General features: G+C 45.8%; 1 protein-coding gene across 1 annotated transcript; it reads left to right on the top strand.

The window, feature by feature from the left end:
- The first annotated feature begins 845 nt into the window (after window positions 1-845).
- LOC138173095 (zinc finger protein 665-like) lies at window positions 846-23877 on the top strand. The gene is made up of 5 exons (XM_069103032.1): window positions 846-970; window positions 4968-5056; window positions 10603-10729; window positions 11768-11863; window positions 16874-23877. Exons 2-5 carry the CDS (start codon window positions 5024-5026, stop codon window positions 18766-18768), a joined length of 2151 nt encoding a protein of 716 aa, XP_068959133.1. The 5' UTR covers window positions 846-970; window positions 4968-5023; the 3' UTR covers window positions 18769-23877.
- The last annotated feature ends 388 nt before the right edge of the window (window positions 23878-24265 follow it).

The raw sequence follows: 24265 nt of genomic DNA, 5'->3' as shown, positions 1-24265 counted from the left end.
GGGCTTGGCTCCCCACAGTATCCTCCTTTTAATTGTCGGCTCCTAGAGGACCGGGACTATCTTTTGCCTCTTTTTGTGTGCCCAGGATTTAGCATATAGTAAGAACATAGTCTGGCACATGGTTGGTGCTTAAGGTTTATTGAAATGAATGGAGAGATTAGCAGGTGAGAGAGGAGGGCCAAGGACTTGCGTGCTGGATGGGATTAAGGTGTCGAGCAGAAGGACTGGCCTCAGTGAGAAGGTCACTCATTTGTCTGTAAGTCCGTCTGGAATAAAGACAGCACATGTGGTGGCCTCGGCGCCAACACTTCGGGGCCCTCCTCCAGCTCCCCTCAGCAGGGGGTACTGGGGGGGGACGGGCACCCCACCCAGGATGGGTATCTGGCCTCCCTAGGAGAAGGGGACAAAGGGGCAGTGGAGGCCGGACAGGACCTGGCTAACGAAGAGACTGAGGCTATGGCTCTGCTGATTGTCAACGTTTACACCTCACCAACGAGCGAGCCTACAAAGCAGGTCTCCTCCGATCTATTTCCAGACCTGAGAAAGTGATGGAGGAAATTAACACTGGGGTATTCGGACTACGATTCCCAGGATGCATCTAGGTGGCCACGCCAGGGTTACGACCCCACGTTCCGCTGAGCCGTTTGCGGCGAAGGGGAGGCGGGGCCGGAGCTCTTGGACCCAGAAGTGGGGCCGGGCTTGTGGCGGAAGTAAGTGTGTGCAGGAAAAGGGGCGGGGACGGGAAGGCAGGGACGCACCTCCCCTCCCCCCTCCGCCCCGGCTGTGTGCGCGCGCGCTTGCTGCTGCGTGCGTGCGCGGCCCTGGCGGCCGGGCGTCGGATTCGCCGGAGTAGGGCGTGTCCGGAGGCTGTCGAGGTCGCGTGGGGTCTGGGGCCGGTTCGGGAGGAGCGGCCGGGCCGGGGCGTGTCCCGGGGCCTCGGAGAAGCCGGGCCTGAGGCGAGAAGAAAGCGGTGAGCCCCGGGGGGTTGGGGGGGGGGGGGGGGCAGGACACGTGACCCTGCCGGGAATGGCACGTGACCCTGCGGGGAATGGCACGTGACCCTTGGGCGGCGAGAGCTGCCAAGCGGCTCTGTCACCTGCGGGCTTGGGGTGCCCGGCTCGGGGGCAGAATGAATGTGCGCGGCACCTTGGTGTAGTGTTCGCAGACCTTTCCCCGATGCCCCAGGAGGAGAATATAAACCACAGCGCAGCGGTGACCGACCCGCGCGTGGGGGGCGCCGGCCGGGCCCTGTCCCCAGTCCGGCTGGCACAAGCCATGGTGTGGCAGCAAGGCCGAGTGGCCGGAGCCCGCGCCTGGATGCCGGGGCGGCCGGTGCTTGCTCTCGTGCCCGGGACTCATCTGCCGAGGCCCGGGCACGGGGAGGGATTCGAGGAGCCGGCTGTCAGCTGCCCCGAAAGCGCTTTTTCCTGACCCTTGTCGGGCCCACGCGTGGTCCTCTGGGTGCATCCCCACCGAACTTCACCGGGTCGGCTTTGGCCCCTTGTTCTGAATCTTCAGAAATTGGTGGGAAGCCCTGGTCCTTGCAGCTTGGTCCTCCCGCAGCTTGGCGCCTCAAGCGTGGGATACCCCTGGGAAAGGACTGGCCCTAAGGCCAAGCATGCCCGGGGCAGCCCCCAGGAGGGGGGCGTTAACCCGAAAGCCTCCGGGAAAGCCTGAAACTGCCCCGAGCCGCTCTGGTAGTGTGCTGGTCCAGCCAGCCGGACGTGGCTCTACCTGCACGTGTGCAAGTAGCGTATGGTGAAAGGGAGTCAGTTCTCTCTCTCTCCCTCTCTGTCTCTCTGTGTCTCTCTGGCTCTGTCTCTCTCTCTGTCTGTCTCTCTCTGTCTGGCTCTGTCTCTCTCTGTCTCTGTCTCTGTCTCTCTCTCTCTCTGTCTCTCTCTCTGTCTGTCTCTCTCTCTCTGTCTCTGTCTGTCTCTGTCTCTCTCTGTCTCTCCCTCTCCCTCTCTCTCTGTCTCTCCCTCTCTCTCTCTCTGTCTCTCCCTCTCCCTCTCTCCTCTCTCTCTGTCTCTCTCTCCCCCTCCCCCCTCTTTCCCTCCCTTCCTCCCTCCCTCTCCCCCCACCTCTTCTTTCTCTCCCGTTCTCGTTCTCCCCTTCTTCATTTCCTCTCATGTATCCCAACCCCTACTGTAGTTTTCCTCTTCCAGATCTGCCATAAGCACAATCTAGCTTCCAAGCCAGTTTGAGCAGGAGGTGAGAGCTTTGCTGTTTCTGCTTTGGGAAGTGGGGGAAGCCCAGTCTCTCCCTTGACCCCACATCTAGCCTGCCCCATAAGCTCCTCCCTGAAACCGTTTCAGCCATCCTGGACAGAAGCCACTGGGTCTGTGCCCCTACCTTTTACCTGTCAGAATACATTCATGTGGGGCGGCCAGGTAGCACAGTGAGTAAGAGCACCGGCCCCAGTGTCAGGATGACCTGGGATCGAATCCAGCCTCAGACACTCAGCACCACACTCAGAAATAACTGGCCGCATAACTTTGAGCAAGTTACTTAACCCCCATTGCTTAAAAAAAAAAAAGAATTCACTCGTGTTTTTTTCTCATTTTGTCCTCCTGAGAACCCACTATCCCAGTGGAGTGATGGCTGTGTCCTCATCGTTTGTGTATGCAAAGAGAAACCAAGTGATTTGCTTATCCCCTGTAGACAGAGCTAGTACTAGAATCCAGGCCTGCTTGACAGCTGCCAACATTTGTGTAGCACCTTAAGGATTGCAAAGCGCTTTACGAATACTGCTTCATTTCATCTTCATGACTATGTAATGAAGTAGATGCTGTTGTTACCCCTGTTTTACAGATGAGAAAACTCAGGCTGACAGAGGATAAGTGACTTGCCCAGGGTCATACAGCTAATAAATATCTGAGACACAGTGTGAGCTCAGGCCTCCCTGACTCCACACCCAGCATTCTGGCCGCTACCCCCAGCTGCCTTACTCCTTGTTATTTGCCTTTTTTCTATAATGTTCCACCACAGCTCTGTTAACAAAGCTTATTCCCCCTCAAAAACCAAATGTTTCCACATTCTACTAACACCACAGTGTTATTTTTTTGCATATGGATTTTTTTTTCAAATCATCTAGATTTCTCCCTGTATTCCTTCTTCTTTCTTCTCCCAGAAAGCCATCCATTATAACAAAGATTTTTTTTAAAGGAAAAAGAGAAAAAATAATTCAGCAATATTGGCCAGCACATTAAACACACTCGAGGTCTCCAACGTCTTCCAAGCAGCAGGGGAGGTGTCCGCCATATCTCTTCTTTGGGACCAGGGTGGAACATTAATTAAATGGCAACATTCAGCTTTGACTATTTGGTGGGTTTTGTTTTTTCCCATTTACATCATGGAGATCATTGTGTCTCTTGTTTTCCTGGCTCTGTTGACTTCACTTTGTATCCTTCGTGTAAGTCTGTCCAGCCTTCATCGGACTCATCATTTCTAACAGCTTGGGGACGTTCTGTCACTTTCATGTCCTGAAGTTGGTTGAACGTGGGTCAAGTCCTTGGGTTTCTGCTTTGTTTCCAATTCTCGGCTACCACAAAGAGTCCTCTTCAGGATATTTTGGTGTATACAAGACTTCCTTGGGCTGTATACCCAGCAGCAGAATCTGTGTGTCACATAATATGGACCTTTTATCACTTTGTTTGCGTAATTCCAAATTGTTTTACAGAATGGTTGTAACACTTCATGAGTGCCCCAGCATTACATCAGTGTGCCTCTGTTCCCAGATGTCCAACACCAACTGTTCCTTCCATCTGTTATCTTATTCCCGCCTTCTTCCTACCTCCTTCCTAAGGAGGTCAGGCTTTTCACGTGATAGAACCTTTTCCCTCTCCCAGGTAGTGCATGATATCATTTTTTTGGTAGCTAAGCCAGGACCAGACCTTCATGCTGTTTGTCATATGTCCTAAAGCCAAGACTCATCCTTTCTGTAGTCATTGTGGCTGTTGTTTTCCTGGTTCTGCTTTCTTGACTTCCATTGTAGAAGTCTTCCCGTGTTTCTCTCAATTCTTCATGTTCATTCTTTCTTCTAGTACTCTAACATTCCATTCCATTTATGTAGCATTAACTTGTTTAGCCATTCACCAGTCAGTGAACGTCTACTTTGTTTCCAGTTCTTTGCTACCACAAAAGATGCTGCTGTGAATATTTTGGTGGACATAGAACTGCCTTTCTGTCCCTGACCTCCTTGGGGCACGTGCTTGGCAGTGGAATCTCTGGGTCAAATAGTATGGACAGTTTAGTCATTTGCTTTCCAGAATGGTTGGAGTGAGTCATGACTCCCCCAGCAATGTATCTGTGTGTCTGTCTTTCTAAAGCTTTCTGCCCCTCCCTACTTTCGTCATCTTTGTTCATTTTCAGTGTGCATGGGGAAACCTCAGAGCTGAGACCATTGTCATTCAATCTCGTCGTGCCCCAGTCCAGTCTCCTGCCCACAGTCGCTGGAGCCCTCCTTGTGTCCTGCCTGACCAGCAGTGGCCCCAGAAGCAAATGTTCTGTTGTTTTTTCCCTCAGCTGAGCCTCCTACTCCAGACTGTCAGACAATTTTTTTCCAAATAATTACAGCAAACTCATTTTTTCACATATCACGTCAGCTGATGACAGGACTGAAAATTTTGTTTCATTAGTAGGTAGTCGATGCACAAAGAGACTGATTTCCACACTCAGCATCACACAGAACTTAGGGTGAAGCACTGAAATTCAGCTGATGTATCCAAGTTCTGCAGCCAGAGTTCTGTCCTGTGGTACCTATACATGATCAAAGGAGCAGGTTTGGAGCCCTGAGGATTGTGGTCCATGACCCTTCCCTCTGATTCTAGGCTGCCTTTTGATCTCTGACTCAGTAGGGATCCTGGGGCTCTCACATCTTGGCCAGAGTGTTGTCAGTTTCACCCTGATGAATTTGGAACCACCAGGCAAGGATTGGTCTCCTTCATGAATTCTTTCTTTTCCTTCAGTGCTGGGTTCTCCAGATTCTGCCTTTCCCCAAGAAAGGGGAATAGAGGAGGAGGGAATGACTTCTGGGCTCCTGATGGCCAGGTCCCTGGTGAGTTATGGTTTCTTCTCTCTCCTGACATGCCACTTTGTCTCTCATTCCGTTTTCCTCCAGCTTCTCCACTCTCAGGTCCCATCCAGGGATAACTAAAGCCTTGAATGGTCTCTTTTTAATGACTCTGGCTACGTGGACTTCATAGAGTTCGTGGATATTAGGGCCAAAAGGGAGCATACAGTCCCACCCTCTTATCTGACATAATGGAAAACTGAGGTCCAGGGAAGTAAAATGTTTCATTCAAAGTCACCTGTTGCAGAGACTGTATAAGAACTAAGGTCTCCATACTCCTTGCCCTGTATTCTTTCCATCTGGCCTCAGTGTGTTAGAAATATTCCCCCATTTTAGTGCACGTCTCCTGGGGAACGTTTGCTTGTTCATTGAATCAGCTGTATACTGTACTGAGCCAAAAGCCACGAAATAAACCAAGTCCTTAATCTTATTGGGGAAGAAAAATACATGCCAGAAAAAAAATAATTAAGTATTTTTTTCCAAATGTAAAGTCAGATCAGTAAGGCCATAAACAATTAAGTGCCCACATGGACTGGGCAGTATATTGACCAAGGATTTATGATGTGGTTGCTATTGGGGATTTTCTGTGTTTAGGTAGACCCCAGCCCATACTTTGGTAGCTAAGCCTCAAAGTGGTCACACAACTGGTATGTGTCAGAGGTCCCTCGTGGTACATGTCTCCACTCCCTCCTCCTCCTGCCTCTGAGCACAACAGAAGGAATTTGCACACAAGTGTTCTGACAGGATGCATGACAGATCTGTTACTCAGCCTCAGCTAGGCCCCCCTGCCCTAAGGCAGGATTGAATCTATCTTACTTCCCTGAAGCGAGTCCAAACCTCTTCCCTCCTCAATCCTCCCTGTCCCTCCATCAGCTGAAGACTTTCCCTGTTCCTTTATTTCTGAGACCATGGGGTGGGGGAAATGTCCTTCCTTTTTTTCCATTTTCTTTGTCTCAGAACCCCTCAGCATCATCTGCCATTCTGTCCTTCTTTCCCCCAGATTTTAACAAAGCCATCCTTCCATAACTGTGTCAGAGTCCTCTTCCTCTAAAATGCAGTTCAAGCACCATCTGTGTGATCCACCCCATCCCCCGCCTGTCGTGTCCTCCCTCCCAAGCTTCCTTGTATTTCACTATTTTGTATTGGTCAAGGCAGCTAGCTCCTCCACGTGTACAAGAGACCCGTTCCGTCCCATCATCGCCAGCAGATTTCCCTGTCTGTTATCCCCAGCCTCTTTGCTTCTCCTCCTCCCTGCGAATGTGTCCGTGTCTCTGCATCCCCAAGGAGCCCTCCTTGATTCCTCTTTTGTCTGCAGCTGCCCTCCTGTATCTCCCCCCTTTTGTGGCTCAGTGCTGGGAGAAGCATCTTCCGTAGATGCGTCCTCTTCCTTTCCTCTTGCTCCATTCCAGACTCTCGACAGTCGCGCTTGGGACCTCATCATTCGGCCGAAACTGCTGCCTCCAGCATTACCAGTGAGCTCTTGCCTGTTACATGCAGCAGCCTGTTCTCAATCTTCATCCTTCTTGACCTGTCTGCAGCCTTTTCCTCAAGTCTCTCCTGGTGCTTCTCCTCCCTCTCTGGCCACTCCTCTGTCTTCTTTGCTGGCTCTTCACAGTGGGGGTCCCTCAAGGGTGTGTCTTACGCCCTCTTCTCCTTCTAGACTCATTCACTTGGTGATCTCTTCAGCTGCCTTGGATTCACTCTGAATATTTCTGGACCTCCAGTCACATCTCTAATTGCCTTTTATACATTTTGAACTGAATGTCCCATAGACATCTTAATTTCAACATGTCCAAAACTAACTCATGTCTTCCTTCCAAACTTCTCTGTTACAGTCCAGGTCACCAGTCTAGCCTCCTCCCTGTCCCCCAGGCTCCCAACCTCAGTGTCACCCTGGGACCATTTCACCTCCTGCCTCCCCATATCTGATCAGTTGTCAAGTCCTAGTAAGTCTGCCTTCTTAAGGTCTCTTCTATGTGGCCTTTTCTTTCCTCTGATGCTGACACTACCCTGCTCCCGACCACTTGATCAGCTCACAGCTGGACCATTGCCATGGTCTGCCTGCTACAAAACTCTCTTCACTCCCTCCTATCCTCCACTCAGCTGCAAACCAGTCATCCTCAAACTCAGGTCCGACCTTGTATCCCCCTGTTTATTAAACTCCCTGTTCTTTCATCCCCACTTTTCTGCCTTCATACACCTTCCTCTCTTCCACAGTAGCTCTATGATCTTCTGGATGTTTCCCAAACAAGACCCTCCATCTCTTGGCTCCTGGCACGTTCATTCCCAGAACCCTGCTCATCTCCGTCTCCTGGCTCCCTTCCAGGGTCAGTGACCTCCCACCTTCCCCACCAGGCTTTAGCTGCTCCCCCCACTCTTGCTGCCTTCCCTCTGGGGATATTCCCACTTTATCCTGCATGCAGTTTACTTGTCTGTGGTTGTTTGCTTGTTGTCGTCTCCCCCATTAGACCATGAACTCCTTGCATACAGGGGCTGTTCTTGCCTCTATTTACTTGTCTTCTCTCCCACTTGAACATAAGCTGCTTGCAAATAAGGCTTGTCTCCTTGTATTTGTGTCCCCAGCACTCATAGCATGCTTGGTAAATACTCACTGATGGATTGTTCAATAAGCAGTGCCCACCCAGTCCTCCTCTAACACCTCTTTATACCATAGAGTAGATTTTCAAGTTCTCGAATACAGTCTAAAAGTACTTTGGGAGGAGGCCCTGCAGCAGGTGAGGTCTGCCTTCCAAGACCTGACTGGACTCAGCTTGGGCAACGTCATCACGCAGGGGCTGGCCTTTGGGACTAAATCTAGGCTTTAGTTGCCATCTGCTAAAACCAAGGCAGAAGTAAGATGATGCTTAAGTTTTTATGATGGAAAAAGGACATAGAGTAGGCTGAGAGAAATGATTATTTCTCTCTCATATTAATAACCAATTAAAAGGGTGGGGGGAGATCCAGTTTCTTCCTTTTTATTTCTTCGTCGTCCCCCCCCATTTAATTGGTTATTATTATATTCATTCTCTCATTAGTTGTTAACCAATTAGAGTTGATTTCCACCTGTCAGGAACATCCACCCTTCCAAGACCATATAAGCGTGACTGGCCTCCATGATTCCTTTGGTTTATGAAAGCCGAATGACCATCATTTTATTAATTGTCTGCTAGCCATTATTAATTCAGATTGATTATTAATTACCCAGAGATTCTATCTTAGACTTTTCATTTGTCACAGGGCTGAGAAATCTGTGTCTTATGATCTTGAAACATTAATTTAGTAGTTGAGATTTCCAACTTGAGATCACGGAATTTGAGTTGGAAGGGCCCTTAGAGCCCATCTCACCCCTCCCCCCCAACCCCAAGAGGAATCCCCTTATTTCATACCTGACAAGACCAGCCTCTTCTTAATGCCCCGAGTGAGGACAAACTCTTGACTTAGAGGCAGATGTTTAAGCTTTTGGACACAGGGAATGGTAAGGAGATTTTTCCTTCTGCCAGACTCTGCAGCTTCCCCCCTCTACTACTGAGTCTGTCCTCTGCTACCAAAGAGAGCCCGTCTCATCCCTCTTCTACAAGGGCGGTTCAGATCCTGGCTAGCTGGTGTATCCTGCCTTTCTCCAGGCTAAACATTCCTCCCGTCCTCGGACCTCCAGCCCGCACTTCCTGCTTGTCCTCTTGGGAAGCTTTCCAGGTTTCTCAGTGCCCAGAATGCAACCTGGGCCTGTCATGGCCTCTCCCCAGAGCACAGTACTTTCAGCCCCTCATAACAGCCCACGTTTACATTTGGACAGCACTTTCAGCTTGACTTAGTACTTTACAGATATTACCTTGATTTATGTTCACAACCATGTGGGAGGAAGGTGATAATGTGATTCCCATCTTACAGATAAAAAACTAAGGCAGGTAACGGTGCCGTCACTTGTTCAGGGTCACACAGCTAGGAGGTCTCTTGAATGATGCGAGACTTGAACTCTGGTCTTGCTGATACCTAGTCCTGGCCCGCCCACTGCCCTGTTACACTAACTGGCTTCTGTGGCATGCAGTTTCTGTTTAGAGAAGCAAACGAAGGAAAATTCATTTTATGGCACATCCAGAGTTAACAAAAAGCATCCTTAAATGGTCCCCTTGGTCCTCTGGCCTTGCAGTACTTATGATCGGCGTTTGCCCCATAGGGGGCCGTAGGACCAACATACAGATGATAGACTTTAGGCTTCAGGAGGGCAGGGGTGTTTGGTTTTGTCTTTGCATCCCCGGCACCTCGTAGTCACTTGTCTGACCCAGGCACTTGTAGATGGGACAGGGAGCTCAGGCCAGAGTGGAGTATGAGGAGAGAGGGCTAGAACACAATAAGGAAATAATGCCGTGGTTTAAACCATCCTGGGCTGTACTGTGATACAGAAACCCTTGGACAGAAGTGCACAAGAGGCATAAGAACAGCTCTTGCTGAGATATTATGCTCAGATAAGAGCGGGTGGAAACAGGCTCAGAGAAAGAGGGAGGGATTCTATGTGAATCCTCCCAGAAGGGGAGAAAACCTTGAGGGGGCCCCTCAGCCCTGAGTCAGCCTGCTTCTAAAGCGGGGATACCTTCAGGTTGGCTCAGGTAACTGGGTGGTTGTTTTGCTCAGAAGACGAGAGTTAGGCCACCATGGTGCTTGTCTCCAGGTACTTGGAGGAAGTGGAGGAGGAGTCCCCTCGCTCTGCCTGAGCGTAGCAGGGCCATGGCGTGAGGTGCCTCCCCCCCCCGCCTTCTCTTCCCAGGCAGCCGTGCATCACGGTGCTGCCAGATCTGCCCCCCCCCGTGCCCGTATTCTGCTGCTCCCACATCATGTGCTTTTCCTTTGCTTGATAATTCAGAGCAGAAGCTGGCATTCCCTAATCCTCCAATCTTATCTCTGTTCTTGCTTGCAAACACCACACGCCATCCCCCCATGAGCGTCCCCACTGCTTTGCCTACGTGCCTTGGCTCGTGCTGTTTCCCAGGCCTCTGATGCTCTTCCTGATCTCATTTTTGTCTCTTGGAAATTCATCTGTTCTTTCAGGTCCATAAAATGTTGTCACCATGAAAACTTAGCCTCACTCACTGCTCTCCTGATTCAGCCATTTGTAGTGGGTGAACTTTTTTCCTCCCTCTCCACCTGTAGCCAGCAAAATAAATGTGTCCTCTGGATCCCTATCATAACACAAGCAGTCATTTGGGACAGAGAACAAGGTGAGGTTCCTTAGAGCTAGTGACACCTTATAATATGTATCATATTCATTTTCTTTATGGCCATCCTCTTTATTCTGCCTAAAATGTATCAGTAGATAATGGACTTTGCTTAATGGGTGGATCTGTTTAGAAAGGGGTTTTTGTAATGTGCTGCTTTTACCTACTGACTGTGTGACAATAGAATTCTGTACAAGGTAAGGCCTCAGGAGACACTAGAGATGGAACATACAGAACTCCTAGAAGCAGCCAGCTTCCTGTCGCCCTCATGTTCCAGGTGATGGATGGTCCCTGAGTGAGCAGAAATGTTGGCTCTTTCAGGAATCGGTGACGTTCCAGGATGTGGCTGTGGACTTCACCCAGGAGGAGTGGGGGCACTTGGAGCCGGCCCAGAAGGACCTGTACAGGGAGGTGATGCTGGAGAACTATCAGAACTTTGTGTCCCTTGGTAAGGATAACTTGCCCCTGGGAACCGGCGTCCGTCCATTGGGCCAGCCTTGTGTTCTTACTTGTAAAGGCAGTGGTCTGGCTGAAGTGCTGAGTTGGGCTTTATCTTAGTGTGTAGGATAATCACGAATGGTGATGGTGCTGGGGACCATGGCTGACATCTGTATTGTGCTTCAGGGGTTGTGAGGTGGTGTTGACTATATGTCAGCTTATTTGATCCTACTCCAAACCTGTGAGGTCAGTCCTGCAATCCTCCCCATTTTACAGAGGAGGAAACCTCAGTTCCAGAGTCTGCAGATCAGCAAGCCTTTATAAAGTGACTTCCACGTGCCAAGCATGAGACAGAGACACTAGATGCCTTTCTGTTGGCCCCACACTTTAGGAGTGTGGGAGCAGCAGTTGGGATGCCAGTCTCCCTTGACTCCCCCAAGCATGGATGAAGCCCCTCTGAGATGTAAGGCATTGTGCTAGGTGCTGGGGTACAGACACAAGAGTGAGAGAGTTCCTGTCTTTGAGGAGCTTATGATCTAAGAGCAGCATGATGGCCATGGCACCATGCTGCCTCTCTCTGTAATGGGGGAGCTCACTGTTGGTGCTTCTGGCCCCAAGGAAAGGGTTCTTGATTTAGGCATCTGGAAATCAGCTTTGTGGAACTTCCCCTGCTGCGTTCCCTCAGGGCAGAGGTTTCCCCCTGAAATCCCAGTGCAGACCCCTGGAGGCATAAAAGATTTCCTTCCTCTTGGCAGGATCAAATAAATGGATTTTCTTTGATTCTGCAGCACCTCAGGTTCCTCATCTGTAAAATGAAGGGGTGAGATGCCATGGCCCGCCCCTACAGGTCCCTCCTACAGGCCCCTGTAGCTCAAAATCTCTGATCCCTATGAGCTCAGTGACCTTACCTCCATATTTCCTGGGAGCAGCAAAGGATAGAGCACCCTTCCCAGGTCCCAGGTCCTGGGTTCTTAGTGTTAAGAGAAAGGGGCTGCAGGTGAATTCTGAGAGGGATTTCTGTTCTTGGCACTTTGCCCTTTCTTACCAGGAGGACTGCCAGCCCCCAAGCCTCATGTGATCTCCCAGCTGGAGAGAGGAGAAGCACCATGGACAGAGAGGGAAGCCCTGGGAGGTGTTTGTCAAGGTGAGTGAGTGAGCGACACCAGGCCGATAGAAGGCATTGCCAACAAGAGCTTATTGGGTCAGCAAGGTTGGAGTCCCTTTGAAATGGAAGGTGGGAAACCTTGACAGGCCCCAGCACCAGGCCTGGTGACTGATCATCTGTCGTCTGAGGGATCTCACCTCGGCCCTCTTGAGCTTGAACAAACCTGTGGCACTTCTCGTCTTGCTTTGATTCCCGTTATCTGATGTTCCCTTTCTGGACCTCAGCCTTTTCCCTCCTCACCCTCCCATGTTTATTTTCTCCTTCTCCTGTGGGAAGCATTAAACAGATGCTTGTGCTGGGAACTGTGTGAGACACTGGAGCTTCTTGTCGTGCAGTTGTTTCAGTTGTGCCTGATTTTTCCTGCCCCCGTTGGGGGTTTTCTTGGCAGACACACTGGAGTGGTTTGCTGTTTCTTTTTCCAGCTCATTTTACATATAAGGAAACTGAGGCAAACAGGGTGAAGTGACTTGCCCAGGGTCACACAGCTAGTAAGTGTCTGAGGCCAGATTTGATCTTATGTCTTCCTGGCTCCAGGCCAGGTACTCCATCTACTGCACCACCTTGCTACCCCAACTAGAGCTTAAGGTACTAAACTGAATGTATTCCTGCCCAAGGAAGCTAACATTATCTCCTTTATGTCTCCTTCTTCATGTGTTCCATTTCTTCCATCTTCAGACATAGTTAGGGCTGGCCTGTATTTTAAGCAAACAAAAGGTTTGCTTTCCTCTTTTGCCCCCAACACTCACACATTCACCCTTAGGCTCCCCACTGCCCTCAGCACCTCAAGAGTGCATGATTTCCTTTGGAAGGCTATTCCCTACATAACGTGTTTCGTCATTACTTACCCAGCATCTGGTTGGAGAAGTCTCCATTGAGAGCAGACCCGTCGTTCCAATGTGGGTTCATTTCTGAGGTATCTCCATTTGTCAGGAAGACTGTCCTTCCTTTGAGCCTGAATTAGTTTATTTACAACCTCGACGTCTTTCTTTGGGACCAAATTAAATGAGTTCCACATGAAGACAGCTGTCGTGGCATTTGGAGTCTTCTCTTGACTCAGTTTTCTCTTGTTTCAAGCTGCCGTTGTAGGAGCCCTTCTGGTTCCCTCCTGGATGTTTGACAGCAGCACATCAGTATCCTTTCTAAATGGTATCAACAAGAACAAAACAAAATCTTCCTGTTTGGGATGTGTGCACCATTTATCTGACTTTCTGTTTGACACGTTTCCCCATCACTTTCAGACCTTGCCCATGAAGCTCATCCACCACATAGCTCACCCCTCTGTGCCCTTTGGGCTGTCCTGCTGCCCCTCTTCTCACTGCTCACGTCAGCTTCCACCGGCCTCAGATTTGACAAAACATGTTCCTTACGTCTCCTCACCTGAAGGAAACAGGCTCTGTCTTGACCACGTGGCTGGCATCCCTCACGGTGCTCTCTGTGGATAGCATAACTCTTGGTGACCTACAGATCCAGCTCACCGCTGCCACCCTCAGCCCCTTCCTCTGCCACTAGCACAGCCTTTCTCAAGGTCCGTTCAGTGTGTACCTTGCTCCTGTCCTTGTTTGAGGGCTTCAGGATCCTGCTTGTAGTCCTCTTTGTGGTACCTTCCTTGGAGATCACGTATTTGTGCGGATGCCTTATTGACAGTCTGTGCTCTCATTTCACCAGCCTTCTTGATTGCCATCCTGGTCTCCAGCCACAGATGTGTATGCACATACACTAAGCCCTCTCTGGGCCCTTGTAAAGTGCTCCCAGTCTGACTCTGCCACCCTGGCTTTGCTTCTCTCCATAGCTAGTCATCACCCCAAGAAGTCATATACATGATGGGGGCTGATGGTTGAGGAAAGATCAGAGTGCAGATGGACTGCTGATCTACTGGTCCATGACCTCACCCACACATCCCTGAACCCTCCAGGTGTCTACTCTCCTGTGCAGCTACCAGCCCCCAACCTTCTGTCCTCACCTCTCTCCTCAAGGCCACCATGGTCACCTGGGCTCAGGGCTTCCTTTCTGATGTCCTGGCTTCCCCATCCAATGGGGTTGGCATTACAGGAGTATGAGCATCTCCCAATTCCCTGCTCTCTGCTTCTCATCCTGCTGGGCCCTGGATCTGCAGGGGAAGGTATACCAGCTCACATTCTACCTTCTGCACAAGACTTCTGATTAAAGTATTAAAATGTATGTATGATTAGTTGTAAGGATCAGTAAATAGTAGGAATTTCCATTGGAGATTACTATGTCAAAACATAATTTAGAGTAGAATTTTTAAGATAATTTAGAAATCCAAAATTGATACAGGTGCTTCTGTTTTTTATCTAATTTTAAAATCTAATTTGTTGATCCAAAATGTTAAGGGTAAAGGGAAAAGTACAGAGCTAAAAATCATAATCCCAGGTTAATAATCCATTATTCACTGGCCTTTGAGAACTAAACAATTCAGCCATTTACAAAACGCACAGCTCTCCAATTCTTGTCCGATTAATATTTCTTCAACCCGTTGATAGAGGAGACTTTTTTAAATTGATAAATGTTTTTTCTAGAGGAGCCAAGCATGAAATCCATGTGTCATCTGACTATAGTTTCTAGGAGTAGTCTATTTTTCCTTTCTTAGGAAAGGAAATTAGACATGTATTCTTAGGAAACTGGTAATTTATGGAAAATGGATTTATTCCATAGTTGTTTCCAATTTGATCCACAATATAAATATTAAAATCCTATCTAAAAAATAATATAGAGGAGAGTAAAAGTATCACTTTAGAGTTGTGGATAAGACTAACATTCTTAACTGGCAATGATACTGAGTGAATTACAAAAGGCAGAGTAGATGATTAAAGCTATATAAAAATAAACTTTTGCATAAATGAATGTAGTTCAGCTACAATAGAAAAAGTAAGCATTGGGTGAAAATGTTTGCAAAGTAAAAGTTTGATTTATGGTTTGCATAGTAAAAGTTTGTGTAGTAAAAGTCTGATTTATATAATGTCAAATCTAAGATTAAGAGCCATTTTCCAATAGTGTAGTGGTCAAAGAACATGATAGAGATGTTTCAAAAGATAGGACTTAAGGGAAATATAGTCCAGCTTTTACAATATACCCATTATGGAAATGTTTTGCATAGCTTTACATGTACAACCTATATTGAATTGCTTATCTTCCCAGTAAGAGTGGGTGACAAGGGAGGAAGGGAATGAATCTGGAACTCAAATGTTTAAATACGTACATATATATATACACATACATACATATACTAATATTAATATTATTTTACATGTAACTGGGAAATAAGACATACAGCACTAGGGCATAGAGATCCACCTGCCCTACTGGAAAATCGCAGGGGGCACAGGGGAAGATATGGGAGAGAGCAGGTTGGAGGAGGATATCCAATGGGATCACTGTTTTGGGGTGGTGAGTAGGTGAAAAACGGGGATAAAATGTGTAACTCAAAAAAATGAATGATGTAAACTAGAAGTTAATAAAGCATTTGATAAAAGGAAAAAAAGATAAGGCTTAAGAATAGCAAATAAAGGGACGGCTAGGTGGTGCAGTGAATAGAGTGCCGGCCTCAGAGTCAGAGGGACCTGAGTTCGGATTTGGCCTCAGACACTTAATGCGTGCGCGCGCGCACGCGCACACACACACACACACACACACACACACACACTAGCCATGTGACCTTGGGCAAGTCACTTGACCCCAACTGCCCTCCAAAAAGCAAAAAAAAAAAGAATAGCAAATAAAGAGAGGAATGAAACTGTAATGGTTCTGAGGGTATATCGCTTATGTGTGTCAGATTGTCAAAGATGGGAAAATTCAGTATTGGTGGAATGTGCTTGTGGGACCATTTTGGAAATAAAATGTGAAATTATATAAGAAACATAGGATTATTCATACCCTTTGACCCAGCAGTCCTGCTAGTAGATTTAAATTCTGTGAAGATGTCTTCAGGGACTTTGTCACATGATTTGCTGATATCCACAATACCTCCCCATCCAGAAATCCAAAAACATTACTAAACGGAATGAAGTTGCTTTCACATATTCTCATAGTGAATCCATGCAGGGTTTAGGGATCAGCAGCAGCTTTTCTAAATGTTCACAAATCATCAGCTCTATAATATGTTCTTTTTTTTTTTTTTGCCTTTTGGAGGGCAATTGGGGTTAAGTAACTTGCCCAAGGTTACACGGCTAGTTTTTTTGTGTGGGTGTTAAGTGTCTCAGGCCGGAACCAAACTCGGGTCCTCCCGACTCCAGGGCCGGCGCTTTACTCACTGTGCCACCTACCCGCCCCTCTATAATATGTTCTTGAGGGTTGCCCATGTTTGATTTTGGGCCTCATTTTGACAATTAGACATATTCCCAGATGTCAGCACTCTGCAACACCCTGCAAAATAAATCCTTAATCCCAGGCAGCTGGAGAGCTGTAACAGCTCATTGGAAAAAGGAAGGAAGAAAATAAGCACTTAAAACTTAAAAACACTTTAAAATATGAGTCCTCAAAACAGCCCTAAGAAGGAAGTGCTATTATTTATTGCCATTTTGCAGATGAGGAAGTGGAGGCAGGCAGGTTTAGTGACTTTCACAGGGCGATACAGTGAGTGGCTAAGGCCAGATTCAAACTCATGGTCATCCTGACTCCAGGCCAAGTTCTAGCACTGCACCACCTGGCTTCTTAACAGTGTTTATTTTACTCTTTTCCCAGTTAATCATAGACTCAGAACTAGAGGGAACCTCAGACACCATTTAGTCCAGCCCTCTCATTTACAGATTAAAAAACAATCAAAGACCCAAGAAAGCTGTGGGATTTGCTCAAGGTCCCACAGGGAGGAAGCATCATCATACCTAAGTGGGATTTAAGCATAGATCATCTGATTCCAGATCTGGTGTTCGTATATAGCATGTAACAGCATATAGCAGCATATAAAGCATGTAACAATTTCCTTTCTTTTCTCACAAAGAAATATAGGTATTCACACTTATTTGTTTATTTCAGATTCTGTTATTTGGAAGACCAGATTTGAAACAAAGGAGTCAGCTTCAAAACAGGAAATTTCTATGGGAGAACTATCCAAGGAGAGATGTTCAAAGAATGCCTTCTGGGATTCAAGGTTACTGGAAGATTGGGATTCTGGGGTCACTTTGGAAAGGCAGAATCAGGAGAGATGGTCCCAACAAGTTTCAGTCAGTCACGGAATAATATCTAATGTTTTGGGTGTTCCTGAATGTAATACTTCTCAAAGCTTCAAGGTAGGGTCAGTTCTTGTTCCAAAACAGAATATTACTATAGGAGAACACCAAAGTCAGTCTGATACCATACAGTCCTCATATGTTATTAAGCATAATAAGATTGCCTTAGGGAAGAAACTTTGTAAGTTCAAATCCAAGAAACCTCTCAATTATCATTCAGACCTTTTTCAGTATCGGAAAATACATCCTGGAGAGAAACACCTTAAATGTAGTCACTGTGGGAAAGCCTTTGGGAGCAGATCATGCCTTATTGCACATCAAAGAATCCATACTGGAGAGAAGCCCTTTGAATGTACCGAATGTGGGAAAGCCTATAGGCGTAAGGCACATCTTACCCAGCACCAAAGAATCCATACCGGAGAGAAGCCCTATAAGTGTAATGACTGTGGAAAAGCTTTCAGCATTGATTCATACCTCATTAAACACCAGAGAATACATACTGGAGAGAAGCCCTATAAATGTAGTCAGTGTGGGAAAGTCTTTAGTCAGAAAGGTCACCTTAATCAACACCAGAGGATTCATACTGGAGAGAAACCCTATGAATGCAATGAATGTGGGAAAACCTTTGGTCAATCTAGACACCTTAGTGAACATAAACGAACTCATAGTAAAGAGAAACCCTTTGAATGTAATGAATGTGGGAAACTATTTCGACAGTTGAGAAACCTTAGTGAACATCAGAGGATTCACACTGGAGAGAAACCCTATAAATGTAATGAATGTGGAAAGGCCTTCAGCAACAATTATGTCCTTATTCAGCATGAAAGAATTCATACAGGAGAGAAACCCTATACATGTAATGAATGTGGGAAAGCCTTCAGTCGTGGGACATACCTTATGAAACATAAGAGAATTCACACCGGAGAGATACCCTATAAATGTAATGACTGCGGGAAAGAATTCACTGACAAAGCGTCCTTTATTTACCATCAGAGAATTCATACTGGAGAGAAGCTCCACAAGTGTATTGAATGTGGGAAAACTTTTAGCCAAAAAGGAAGTCTCAAAATGCATAAGATGATCCATACTGGAGAGAAACCGTTTGAGTGTCGTGAATGTGGCAAAACTTTCAGAAACGGGGGTCACCTGAGTGTACATAAAAGAATTCATACTGGAGAGAAACCATTTGTATGTAATGAATGTGGGAAAGCTTTCAGAGATAGTGGAGGTCTTAGTGCTCATCAGGAAAAACATGGAGAGAAACGGTATACATGTACTGACTGTGGTAAAACCTTCAGAAATAAGGGATACTTTCGTGTACATCAGAAAACTCATACTCAGGAGAGACATTATAATTGTAGTGAATGTGGAAAACACTTCAATCTAAGGGGATCCTTTATCATTCATCAGAGAGTCCACACTGGAGAGAAGCCCTACAAATGTAACATATGTGGGAAAGCTTTCAGTTACAATACATCCTACAGTAAACATCTGAGAACTCATACAGGAGAGAAGCCCTATAAATGTAATGAATGTGGAAAAGCTTTCACTCAGAGGGACTACCTCATTGAACATGAAAGAATTCATACTGGGGAGAAACCCTTCAAATGTAATGAATGTGGAAGGGCCTTCAGGCAGAAGCAAACTTATAATGCACATAAGAAGATTCATACTAGAGAGAAACCCTTTAAATATAATTGATGTGGGAAAGCTTTCAGGTAGAGGGAACATGATACAGAAATTCAGTGGTTTTTATACCTGAGAATCCCCATAAATATAATAAATTTGAGAAAGTAACTATCATAAACCATAGGGAAAGCTAATAATTCAGAAAGTGCACACTTGAGGAAAGCTCTGTGAACATGGACCAAATTTTAAGTGTGTGTTTCATTTGTCAGATAATTCATGCAGGTTAACTATGACTTTAGTAATATAGGGAATACTTATGTGCGTATGTATACACACACACATACACATATAGGCTTGTCACCTCAAGAATCAAAATGTTTTGTCCCAAGGTACAATATTTGGGGATTTGAGACAGAAAAGTGATGATAAAAAATAAAACTCACATGTCCCTTTCTGCTGGAATACACATTTTTAACTGGCATCACATGGCAGTTAAATTATATAAGATTAGATTTTTGGAAAAAAACCCAGACCACAAGAGTTCCAGACCACAATTTTAGAAAATCCACCAAAATGTGGAGAAACTTTGATAGTTTAGAACAAAGAAATAAAACATGACAGATAAATGACAAGATGGCCCTTCTGCCCATAGCAGGAGGGTGGGCAAGGGTGAGAGTACCTGTCTTCATGTTTGTCTTATGTATAAATTAATCACTCTCAGGCTCAAATGGGTCCACTTTGCGTGTGCTTTGTTGCCCTGGCCAGTAGCCTGGAAAGAATCACAATGTTAAAACTGGAAGATGACTTGAAGATTACCTGGTTTAGCTACCTCTGTACTTAAAAGATGGGATGTGGAGAATAAGGAGAGGTATTTTGGTTCTTCTTCCATCTGCGAGAGAAAATGAAGTCTCCAGCAAATGCAGGTGAGACTCACTGGTGGTGAGTTGCTGGCTGTCAGTTGACTCCAGCAACCCCACTTCTTTCCCTGCATGTGCACCCCTCGGCTTCACTTTTGATGTGTTTGGAAAGATGCATAAGTTTTTGGGAAAGGTGAGATTTGATGGAGAAGAAAATGTAGGTACAATTCCTGTGTGTATTCTTTGTGTAGTTTGTTTTTGTGTTTCGTGCCACGTTCTGTTGTGTCAAGGGATCTGAAGACATCTAGATAAGAACCAAATGACCAAAAGTGTCACATTCCCAGGGTAAACCCCAGAGTGAGAAGGAGCCAACATTATACAAACGTTTCTTATTTCAGGCATAACTTCTAGTCAGGGTCCTGGGTCAGAATTTTGTCCTGCTGGATGATTTCACAATTCAAATAACAGAATCTCATTAATTTGATTGATCAGGGTAAAGATTCTGTGGGTTTACTGTTGATATGTTCAGTTAACTTGGACCCTTTCAGGAAATCCCACATGAAAACCCTCACCAAATATGTCATTGATATAACCTTTCAGGATCACGGTCCATAGAAGACAGTGAGGCCATGTGTTACATCATAAATATATACCAGTGTATGCTCTGGGATACTCTGAGCTGGAGTAGAAAGCTCAACCTTAGATTAAATGCCCAAAGGATGTGAATTTATCACTGGGTTAGCTCACCTGTCAGAGGAAAGGAGCCCTGGGCCATTTACTCTGCCCTTTTACACAAAGGCTAGCAGCCTGTACTCCTAAGCATATGTCCATTCACATTCACTGAAGACTGTTCACTAAAAATTAATGAATAATGCCTGGCTGTCTCCCAGGCAGCCCATTAAGGTCATCAGGGCAGGAATAAAGGGTAAGGTTCAGTACCCTCGCTAGTCCTTGTAATCTAGCTAATCCTCCCTTTTAGTCTGGCCAGTAAAGACTCTGCATCTCCAACCCCTCCCTCATCACATTTGCTAGCCAGAAAACACCTTGGGGGACACAAGCAGCAAAGAGCTTTCTCCAGGCAGTAGTAGTAGCATCACTCTAGTTGATGGACTAGGGAACCAAAGAGTATGCTCTCAGGCAGGTGTCTGGGTGAGGGTCTGTGGATACTGAGGTTCCCCAAGAGTTTCAGTCGATCACTTGTAGGGCTTTCCCAGTTTCCCAATGAATTGAATTTGAACCTGCTGCTATGACTCAGGGCGTCATGCCTTCTCTCACAGCTGTGACTAAGTTTAATCTCATTGTCTAGATCATTGCAGTAGTGTCCTAGTCAGTCTTGCTACCTGAAGGCTCTCCACATTCTACTCCATCCTCCACACAGTTACCAAAATTATTTTCCTTAAACACCAGTCTGTTACTCTTCTCTGATTCCACTGGCTCCCTGCTGCCTTGGATAAAATTAACTCTACTTTAAACACCTTTTACAACCAGCGTTTCTCTCTCTCCCATTTCCTGCAGTCCAAGCAAATTGGCCTCTCTGTTCTTCACATGTGATATGATACTCCATCTTGTATTTATTTATAGGTGTTCTCTTTATATTTATTCTCTTTATATTTCTCTGTGAATATTTATATATGTAGTTGTCTTCTTCAAATGTGGCCTCTTTAAGAGTAGGAGTTGCTTCATGATCTTGTATTTATTTGTATTCCTGCCTAGAATAGTGCCTGGCATGTGGTAGCGGTGTAAATGCTTGTTGATTGATGGATCTCCCATTTTCTTCCAGGTCCTAGTCCAGAAATATGGTGTGGATCATTGGGCCAGTCTGGTTGGGCTGGGCTGAAGGACCAGGCCCTTATTCTCTGTGGGTATAACATTTCTCCTCCCTTATAGTTTGGGAGTATTGAGACACAGTGGTCAAGTGACTCTCCTCGCTCCCCCCTCTATCCCCCCCCCATCAACTCAAGTGTCCCATATTTCTAAGTCTGACATGATCATGATTTTTTTTTTGAGGGGGGAAGGCAGGGCAGTTGGGGTTAAGTGACTTGCCCAAAGTCATATGGCTAGAAGTATTAAGCATCTAAGGCCAAATTTGAACTCAGGTCCTCCTGACTTCAGGGCTCACTTCGCCACCTAGCCATGATCATAATCTTGATACCAAAGCAGTGTGCTATCATTGAGTGGACTATGGACTAAGAGGAAGAAAAGACCTGAGCTTGAATTACAGGTTCTAACATTGACTAGCTTTGTGATCTTGAAAAATATACTAAATATTTCCTATATTTATTAGTTTATGTTTCCTTCATTTATTCTCTTTAGTTTACTCCTAGAGTTTGCGGTAGACTAGAAGAAATCTTGGCTTAGTCCGATCTGTGTCCTAGATTTTGATTGGAAAAGGCAGATTAGAAAGGAACAATAGGATCCTAAGGGACGGGAGGTGTTCAAGAATGAAATTCTGAAGACACAAAGGAGAATCATTCCAGCACAGAGGAAGAATGGAAAGACTGAAGTGGGTACATAGGATCCTTAGCCAGCTAATTTTTTAGACAAATGGAGAGAAGACTCTAACAGGTATTAGAATTAACAAAAGCCTGGATCTATTAAAATAGGTTTGCGAGAATGCTCAAGTCTCTGAATGAGCTGTGGGTGACAGAGGAAGCTGAGGACAACCAAAAATGGTTCTTTTAGTCACATAAGAAGTAAAAGGAGGGTAAAAACATGAATATATTTGCTTGCAATACGACAACGGGCACCAAAGCATGGCTGCTCCGTTCTCATCCAAAGAGAATGGACTTTGCAGTGGAAATGACCCCTTGGTTGATACCTAGGCTCAGTGAGAAGATACAGTGAGGGAACACCTACTTCCCCTTGATGAATTCAGTCCTCCTGGCCCAGAGAGACCTGGCGGATGAGATTGCTGTGAGTCACTAATACTTGAACAGCCATGGAAAATGGAAGCAGCAATACAAGACTAGGGAAGTCCTGATTCTCAGAAAGGGAAGAACAGTCTGCAAACAGGCCAGTGAGCTTGACAGTGATTCCTGGGAAAATCCTAGGAAGATCATTAGTGAAAAGTTATTGGTGATCCAAGAAGAGAAACCATAATTACAAAGAGCTAACAACAGGCCATTCCAGACTAATCTCATTTCCCTTTTTTGACAGGGTTGTTAAGCTAGTAGATGAAAGTAATGCTGAGGATATAATCTACCTGGGGTTTTAGCAAAACATCTGACAAAAGTATCTTGTACTCTTCTCAGGAAGGAGCTGGAACAATAGGTTAGATGACCATGCCATTATCAAAGAATGTCATCCTCAGTAACTTGGATAGTGGCCTGTTCACCAGAGGGTACAGAGCTAGGGAGTGTGGCCAGCAGTGGGTGACAGAATATAGGAGGATTTTGATGCCTTAGAGAATCGGGCTATATTTAGCGAGTTGAATCTCAGTAGGGATAAATGTAAAGTCATTTATGCTTATAGTAGCCTGTGAGCTCAGTGGTACTTAGCAATGTGGTATGGCAGTCAAGAAACCAAATGAGTCCTTGGGGACGTTTTAGACCTGCTGTGCTTTGCTTTTGTCAGACTTCATCTCAGGTGGTGTGTATCTCTGAAGGAGCTGTGGGTGATTGAGGAAGTATCTCTGGTTGATACTCTGTGAACGAGGGCATCGATGAGCCTGGAGAGTATCCACAAGAGATGAACCAGGATGTTGAAGGGCCCCTAGGTCTGTGTCAGTGGAAGGGATCAGAGGAAGGAATGAGGTGTGTGAGCCTAGAGAAGAGAAGACTCAAAAGAGGGAATTAAACTCTTGTTTCACTGCTTCCTTAGGCTAATTGCATTATTTTTTTTAATTCATTCAGATTATTCAGTAACATTTTTTGGCCAGCATTATTTATCTAGTTTCAAAATTAAGCCAGCCTTTACCTTAAAGAACTAGATGCCCCACCATCTCTTCTCCATAATTAGCAAATCTTATCTATTACTAGGATTGCTTACTCACTGAAGATCATGCAAAAAACTACTTAACCCTGCTTTTATTTATTTTTCTTTTTGTTATTTTGTTTTCTTTTTTGGTTCATTGACTCAGCTGCCTTATTTCTTCCCTTGAAATGGGTTTGATTAATTTGTCAGCTTCTCAGTTTGGCCACTTGGTTTTTGGGAGATTCTTCATTTAATTATTTCCTAGGTCAAGAGCAGACAACCATACTAACTGTTGATTGAACCTTCTCTTACCTTTGTTGTGTCTCCCCTTTCTCAGACTGAGTTCCACTACTCTGTGATTAGTCTTTGTTAAAATTAAACTGAGAAATAAAGGTGTTACTCTGGTTGCAAATCTGTTTTCTGTTTTGTCTTTTGATTTATTGTTTTGTTCCGCACATGAGGTCTTCAGATGCAGATTTAACTAGAGAGGAAAATGCAATGAATTAATATGAGGATTTCCTTTTATAAACTTGGTCCCACTATCAAGGCTAGCTTTACCCCAGATTTTCCTAGGATAAGAGTTTCAGTACTTCAGAACCTCCATTTTAAGGTAAGTTTCCAGACCAGCTAGCCACAGTTGTATTTCTTCACCAGCCTTCCCTCCTGGTTCTTTGTACTTTCTCTGCCATGTAACAGCCTGGAAGTGTCTGGGACCAGATTTGAACTCAGGAAGATGAGTCTTCCTAACTCCAGGCCTGGCATTATCCACTGTGCCACCTAGCTGCCCCTTTTCCAACTAC

The sequence above is a fragment of the Petaurus breviceps genome, unplaced genomic scaffold, assembly GCF_028583685.1.
Source record: "Petaurus breviceps papuanus isolate PSGF00001 unplaced genomic scaffold, PetGlider_PUasm1.0 563, whole genome shotgun sequence".
Taxonomy (NCBI): domain Eukaryota; kingdom Metazoa; phylum Chordata; class Mammalia; order Diprotodontia; family Petauridae; genus Petaurus; species Petaurus breviceps.
This window is presented reverse-complemented; position numbering and strand designations above follow the sequence as displayed.